Source organism: Hippopotamus amphibius, chromosome 15, assembly GCF_030028045.1.
Source record: "Hippopotamus amphibius kiboko isolate mHipAmp2 chromosome 15, mHipAmp2.hap2, whole genome shotgun sequence".
Taxonomy (NCBI): Eukaryota; Metazoa; Chordata; class Mammalia; order Artiodactyla; family Hippopotamidae; genus Hippopotamus; species Hippopotamus amphibius.
This window is the reverse complement of record NC_080200.1, coordinates 6,292,084-6,299,610: the sequence shown is the minus strand read 5'-3', so window position 1 is coordinate 6,299,610 and position 7,527 is coordinate 6,292,084. Positions and strand designations below refer to the sequence as shown.

General features: G+C 56.3%; 2 protein-coding genes across 4 annotated transcripts; both read right to left on the bottom strand.

Moving 5' to 3' along the window:
• On the bottom strand, positions 1 to 2,195 carry TRAPPC5 (trafficking protein particle complex subunit 5). Of its 3 annotated transcripts, none has more exons than XM_057709416.1 (2): positions 2,134 to 2,195; positions 1 to 630 (listed from the first exon to the last, which is right to left on the bottom strand). In XM_057709416.1, the coding sequence occupies exon 2, from the start codon at positions 613 to 615 to the stop codon at positions 49 to 51; it is 567 nt and encodes a 188-aa protein (XP_057565399.1). In that variant the 5' UTR covers positions 616 to 630; positions 2,134 to 2,195; the 3' UTR covers positions 1 to 48. The 3 variants fall into 3 exon arrangements, with proteins under 3 accessions (XP_057565399.1, XP_057565398.1, XP_057565397.1); XM_057709415.1 differs by lacking the exon at positions 2,134 to 2,195 and adding an exon at positions 1,983 to 2,105; XM_057709414.1 differs by lacking the exon at positions 2,134 to 2,195 and adding an exon at positions 1,298 to 1,951.
• Positions 2,196 to 2,235: 40 nt separating this feature from the next.
• On the bottom strand, positions 2,236 to 5,650 carry MCEMP1 (mast cell expressed membrane protein 1). Its single transcript, XM_057710046.1, has 7 exons — positions 5,578 to 5,650; positions 5,191 to 5,274; positions 4,546 to 4,668; positions 4,371 to 4,421; positions 4,143 to 4,289; positions 3,798 to 3,860; positions 2,236 to 2,288 (listed from the first exon to the last, which is right to left on the bottom strand). Exons 1-7 carry the CDS (start codon positions 5,648 to 5,650, stop codon positions 2,236 to 2,238), a joined length of 594 nt encoding a protein of 197 aa, XP_057566029.1.
• Between the last annotated feature and the right edge of the window lie 1,877 nt (positions 5,651 to 7,527).

Here is a 7,527-nt window from a genome sequence, read left to right as displayed (position 1 = left end):
GAAGTGGGCTATCTGCATCCTTTATCTGGGGGGTGGGGGGAGGGGGTGTCAGCGGCCCTCTAGGGCCCGATCTCTGGCGATGACCGCTTCCTCGAACTTGATCATGAGCGTGGTGCCCTTGTGCCAGTGTGCCGTGACCTTGGCGGGGAAGCCGCTGTGTGTGAGCACCGCCTCCACGATGCCCGCCGTGAAGCTGGCGCAGTTGAGCGTGCTGTTCTCCTTGGGCACGGAGATGTAGGTGTTGATGAGCGGCTCCCGCTCGATGATGTAGAAGGTGCGGGCGTCGTCATTGGCCTGCTCCAGCTTGTCGGCCTCCTTGCCGAACAGCGCCTTCCACACGGCGCCTTTAACGAAGAGCAGGGCGCCCAGCACTTTGGTTTCGCGCCGGGCGCCCTTTTCGCGAGCCACCAGCGCATCCAGAACGCGGGCGCCCACCTGGCGGCCCAGCGCGGCCAGGCGTGCTTGCAGCTCCGCCACGGAGAAGACGCGGCTCTGGCAGTGCTGCACCAGCTCGGAGAAGAGCAGCGCGAAGGCGCTCAGGCTCACCTCGGTGCGCGGCCGCGCCAGCGCGCGCTCCAGCAGCGCCGACTTCCCGCGCGTGAAGCGCGCCTCCATGCCGCCGCCGCCGCCCTGCGGGGAGACGAGGAAACACGCGCATCAGAGGCGGGAAGGAGCCCCTCTCAACCACCCCCTGTGTACTCCATCAGTGACTTCCCACGCGGGAAGAGATGCACAGAAGGAAAGGACGCACCCACATGCACGTAAAGCACACCTCCATTATGCCTAGCCAGTGACTGCCAAACGGGAGAGGCGGCAGGCTTATACCCTTGGCCAGAAGAGGCTTTGGGAGCCAGGCGGGTGGAGGGGGGAAGATGGGAGGAGAGACCAAAGGGGGACCAGAATGGGGCTCTGGAAACCACCCCCGACCCTCGAGTTCCATGTGATCTTTTGTGCTTTAAAAGCACGGTCCCGAACCCTCCGCCACCTGCGCGAGTAACTAGAAAACGAGTGCGTGCAGAGGGGGGCGTCAGACCTAGGGCAGGAAGGGGACAAGGATGGGGAACCGTGAGAGGACACTGGCAACTATCCCTCCCCCGCCACGTGCTCCAGCAGCAACAGTCTGACTTCCCAGGGTGAAAAGAACTTTCCCTGCCTCTCCCCCGCCGCAGAAAGTCAGAGAAACAGGGCGAGAGAAGTAGGGCCGTGTTGAGACCAACGGCCAGGAGGGTTGGCAGCTTGGGGAACACGCAAGACGCACGCGGCAAGCCAGGAGAGGATGCTGGGAACCCTCACAAACCCGCGCCCTCGGGCAGCCCCGATTTGTCACGCACGAATGGGCCTGCGTGTGTAAAAAGACTGGAGGGGCGGCCAGAGACGGCGCTGGGAGCCCCTCACCCCCGTGCTTTCCAGAAACAAAGGGAGGAGGCGGACTGTCCGACCCGGCGGTTTAGGGGAGCCAGGAGGGGCGCCGTGATCCTCCCATCCCAGGGCGTGAAGCCACAGCTGTCAGCGGCGGGAGAGACCCGGAAGGGAGTTGTTGGGGGAAAATCCTTAGGGGGTGCTGAGACCCCCCCCAAAAAATTGTGGATCTGCGATGGGAATGGCAGCGGATGGGGGGGAGGAGGGGTATGTACCCCAAGGGCTATGAGACACGCACACCTCCGTCAAGGGTGGGGTCGGGGGGGGGTGGCTGAGAACCCCGCCCCCACTGTGCCGGGACCCGGCCAGAGGCCGCCAGGGTCTGGGGCTGCTAAGAGGGCCCCAGCCAGGTCTGCGTGGGGGATGAAAAGTCTACGGGAGGGGCATCTCGGGAGCTCCAGGACGCCCCCGCCCCCGTGCGCAGCCGCCTACACCGGGAGGGGGAGTACTGAGACCCCTCCACCCGCCGGCCGTGGGGTTGGTGAGCGAAGCTGCGCAACCACCGGGATTCCGCGACCCCGGCCCCGGCGTGGACCACGCAGAGGGACCGGGAAGGAGCCCACCCTCCTCGTGGCCCCCCGGGGCTGGGCCGAGACGGGATGTCCGGTGACCGCGGACGCCGAGGCCTTGGCCCAGGACCCCAAGACCCGCGGGGAGCGGTCGGGAGCGGCCGCGGCCTGGCGCTGGGAAGGGTCGCGGCGGGCGGAGTCTCACCGGGACCTGCGGCCGCCGCTTCGGCAGAGCTGCTTTACGGCGCCGTAAAAGGCCCGGCGTGCGCCGGCGCCGAGGCGGGACGGGCGTGTGGGCGGGGCGCGCTCAGGGGTTCCCGAAAGTGGCCGCACGGGGGCGCGCGTGTCCGTGGGGCCCTCCTGAGGGGTAAGGGACCGACCCATGATCAAGGGGACAGTGGCACGGGTCGTCACCTGCTTAGGAGCACACTTTAGATGATGGGCCCACGTCTCTGTCTCGGCACGTGTGCGTCCTTGGGCATATGTCTGCTTGTCTCGGGGGCACACGTATGCTCGTGCGCACACGCTCACCTGTCTTAGGGACGCACACATATCCACGCGCACATGAGCGCTTGTCTTAGGGTCCATGCGCATGCCCGTGGGCGCAAGTTCTCTTAGAGGACGTACATCCGTGAGCCGCGGGCAGAGTGCCCTTAAGGGCATGTGCGCTCATGGATCCATTCTCTGTGGACAGATACATGCACGAGCACAGCACACACTCAGGGGCTCACATATCCGTGGGCCCATGCACACTTAGGGAGACCTTGGACATCTCAGGCCACAGACCTTCATGGGCAGACCTTCAGGGGCGCAGGGACTCGGTCACTCCCTGGGTACGCGTTCATGGACACACTGGGGCCCACTGGAGACACTGGTTCTCACACCCCCTCGTGTCCCCAGCGTTTCTGGCATCACGTTCACGTGCTCGCCGTGTGACCTTTCTCATTCTCCGAGTCTGAACACTTACAGACCCTCCCCCACCAGGTTCCAAAGACCCCCAGCGACACCAATAACAGATCCAAAAGCCATGCGGTTTCCCCTCGGCCTTTATGATGGTGAATCACAGAATCGGAGCGCAGAAACAAATGGACACATGCGGGTTCACGCTCTGAACACCCTCAGTGGCATCATCAAACACACTCATGTTGACACACACCTGTTCACGCCGGCACAGCGCGACAGGTGGGCGTGACAGGGCACACACCCACAATTACAGTGATACATTCCCATGGTGTGCCCACCCCACCCCCTTACACCTCCATCACACAACATCCCGCAGGACACATGTGTGTTTATGCTAACAGTGAAACAGACTCGTGCAAAACACGTGTCACCAACACTCACACCCACAGCGACACACCTTTGTGGTCCCCACAGCCACTCACGGTGACACGGGTTACAGAGCACACCACAATACACGTGTGTGTCGCATGTACAGGGACACAGGGGTGCACACCACACCTGCTGTAACTCCCAGCTTCAACATTCACCCCTAACGCCTTCCTGTGGGACACACTGAAATACCCACGCTCCATGAAGTGCTCACCCCGGCACACACACACACACATGCACACACACAACTCCACAACACTCATTCACCAAGACACGTGATTTTCTACACGTGGGAGGAAGTGCAGCTTCAGACCAGACTGGGGCCCTCATTTTCCGTCTTCACTGAGAGGTGCTATCTTGTCCTCCAAGGTGCAGCCAGGGCTTTGATGTCTTTTCATTTACTGAGGTGTGGGCTCTGCGGGCAAGGGGGCGGGAGTGAAGGGTGGAGACTTGAGGTCAGACAGATCCCATGTTGGAAGAGAATCTGGAGCCAAATCTGGGGGGCCCTGTCATCTGCCTCCCCCGGCCCCAACTTACTTGGTTTTGGCATCTTCAACTCCTGGAGGATTTTCTGTGATGTACTCTTGATTTCGTTCGAGACTGGGAGCAGACAGGAAAAAGCTGAGGTGGGCTTTCCTAGCTTTAGCGGAAGCCTTCTCCATGCCCGGCCCCCAACCTGGGGTGCCACACAGCACATGGACATGGAGGTCCCAGCAGCGTTTATATACTCCCTGAATGACTCGGAGGGTGACATCCATCACCCCTCTGAACCTTGTGCTCTGGGAGGCCAGGACCCCTGCCGTCCCCTCCCCCAACTCCGTAGCACCCAGCCCAGTATTGAGTATGGAGGCAAATTCACCCAGCAAAGGTCTGTAAGGGCACCTGTCTCCAGCGTCTTCAGTTTCTGGTTCCCTTCCTGGACCTTGTTCTTGACCGTGTCAATGCTGTGCTTGGCTTCCTGGATGCCCGAGTTGACACTGTTCCAGTGCTTCTCCTGCTTCTCCTGGCACTGTCCCACCGAAATAGAGACTGCGGGTGTGGATTGGGGTTGACTGTGTCACCTCTGCTCTCCCCACCCCACCCCCACCCCAAACCAGGACCTCCCCTCACCGTTCTGGAGCTCCTCTTTCAAGACCAGCAGCTCCTGAGACATCTCGGAATCTGTTCAGGATGAATCGCCTCAGTTCTACAGTTGGGAGCAGCACTGGACCTCCCCAGCTCCTGGGAACCCCTCCACACTGCCCCAGCCCCTTCCCCTGCCACCAAAACACAATGTCCCACTCACTCTTCACCAGGACCATGGCTAAGAGGACGATGCAGGATAGAGCGAGGAGAACTTGCAGGCTCATCATGGCTCTAGGCAACCAATGGGGGACCTGGGCAGGGTCCGAGGATGGCTTGGACTGGGCTGGAGCTGGGGTAGAGGCAAGACAGGTCATCTCTAGGGCCCAACACCGCTACTCAGACCATCAGCACTGACTCTAAAACCACCGACAGCTCTTCACGTACACCCACTGTTCCCGATACTCGTAAGTAGCTGTGGGCCATCGATGACACTGTCACCATCATGCCGCCTTGCCATCCCCGGCACCAGCACCCACCAAAATCAGTGCCTGCCATTGCCAGCATTGTCCCCATCATCAGGACCTCATCAGCACCCTCATGAGCTCTGTCTGGGTGGTTCCATCTCGATTCACTACGTGGTCGCCTCCTGCTCACCCTCGCCTACGCACAGACCTTCACCAGCACCTCCACCAGCACCATCACACCACCATCGTCACCACCGCCTACAAAGCTACCACTGTCACATATAAGCCTTGACGCCACCACAGCCCACACCATTGACCCTGACCTCCACTCGCTGCCCCTTTTTCCCTCCCCTGGGCCCCTCCCAAGGCTGTGTGCTGTGGGCTGGTGGGCGGCCGCTTACCCTTGCTCTTGGGTGGTGAATGACTGCCCTCTGGCTGGTCCCGGCTTTTGAAGGTGATATTCTCATAGGCAGGGTCATCTGCACCTGTGAGCAGGTCGGTGAGAGGGGTTGAAGAAACCTGCCTGGAGCTCTGGGGCAGGGGTGAGGGTGGGAGAGGGGGCTCAGACATTTTGGTTCACTGAATCCTGGGCACAACAAATTTCTGGGGGTAGAGATAAGGAGTAGGGAACTAAGATCTGCATCTTAAGTGGAGAGAATTGGGTGACACACACACACACACACATTTTGGTTGGGAAGGAACCCTCTGGCCCCCACTTTCACCTCCTTACCTCTCCCATCCCAGCCTCTCCCTCTTGACCTCTCCCCTCTCCATCCGAGATGCCTAACCTTTTTTATGGGCTTGGGACCCCCATTTCTTGTCTTTGAAGGCTGCCGCCTGCATCTCGACCTCCTGGTTCATGTAGATGTCCTCAGCCTCTGTGATCTCCAGCCTGCTGATTTGTCTACACACCTCCCCACCCACCGGAAAGTGTCTAAGCAGATTAGGAAATCTCTGGGTTGGGGTAGAGGAGAGGAAGGAGAGGTCAGCCTCCTCTTTTCAGGGATGCAGGACCCTCCCACCCTTGGGCATCTTCACGCAAATCCTGGCTCAAGAGGGGTCTTAGGAGACCAGAGGTCTCCGGGGGAACCAAGAAGAGATGCCCATAGACCCGGAAACAGGATAGAGTGGACAGGAACTTGTGGTGGAAGTGTTAACTAATGCAATGGTGACCGTCATATTGCAATATACAAATGTATCAAATCAACACATTGTACATTATAAACTTATGCAATGTCATATGTCAATGATATTCAATAAAAATAATTTTTTATTAAAAAAAAGAATCATCAGGAACTTTACAGGAAGCTCTGTGTGCGTTTGTGTGTGTGTGTCTACCTGGATGAACCTCATCTCCCATTGCCTCTGGCTCTCACGGGAGATGCTGCAGCACCTCAGAGTTTTGGGTCAGGAGCATCCAGCCTTGGAGGCAGGATTCCTAGGTCCCCACACCTACCTTCCCTCTGCCCTAGTCCCAAGCCTCAGCTCCACCCTGAGACGTTCTACTTCGTCAGGGCCCCTTGGAGGAGAGGAACAGATATGAGGCAATGGGACTAACTGCTGGAACTCCACCCCCGCATCTGGGACTGAGGCCAGACGTCACTTTGACCTAACCCTAGAAGTAGTTCCTCCTCCACCTGGAGACCCTGAATGGAGAAACACTCAGAAACACACTCACCCTCATCCACACATCTGCTCGCCTACCCAGACCCACACACACGCACTTGCACACACACACTCCTGAATACCCCCAGTTGCACATCTGCTCACGTGTACACATGGCATGCTCATTTGCATACATATACATATTCACATGCTCACACTGTCTACACTCTGTCTAGGTGTCTTAAAGCTCTCTTTGTGTCTATCTGACCTTGAGAACTGGGGATCAAAATGAGACAAAGTATACAAGGCATTTTCTCAAGTCTAGAGCAGTGCCTTCTGATAGAAGTATAATGTGAACCACTTGCAGATTTTTTTAAAAGCAGATTAGGAAATCTCTGGGTTTTTAAAAATTGAAGTACAGTTGATTTATAATATTATGTTAGTTGCAGGTGTACAGCATAGTGATTCAATATTTTTATAGATTATCCTCCATTTAAAGTTATTACAAAATAATGGCTGCATTTCCCTGTGCTGTGCGGTGTATCCTTGTTGCTTACCTACTTTATACATAGTCGTTTGTACCTCTTAATCCCTTACCCTTATATCGCCCCTCCCCTCTCCCTCTCCCTGCTGGTAGCCACTAGTTTGTTCTCTACATCTGTGAATCTGGTTTTTTTAATACACATTCATTAAAAATTTTTTTATTCCACATACAAGTGATAACATACAGTATTTGTCTTTCTTTGTCTGACTTACTTCACTAAGCATAACACCCTCCAAGTCCATCCATGTTGTTGCAAATGGCAGGATTTCATCCTTTTTGATGGCTGAGTAATATTCCACTCTGTGTATATTCATGTACATGTATATATGAATGATGTGTATATATATGCATGCTATGTATATATATGTGTGTGTATATCACATGTGTATATATACACACACATATAGATACACATATACACACATGTATATCACATTTTCTTTATCCATTCATCTGTTGATGGACAGATTGGGTTGCTTTCATATCTTGGCTGTTGTAAACAATGCTGCTATGAACATTGGGGTACATTTATCTTTTCAAATTAGTGTTTTCTTTTTTTTTTGGATATAGACCCAGGAGTGGAATTTCT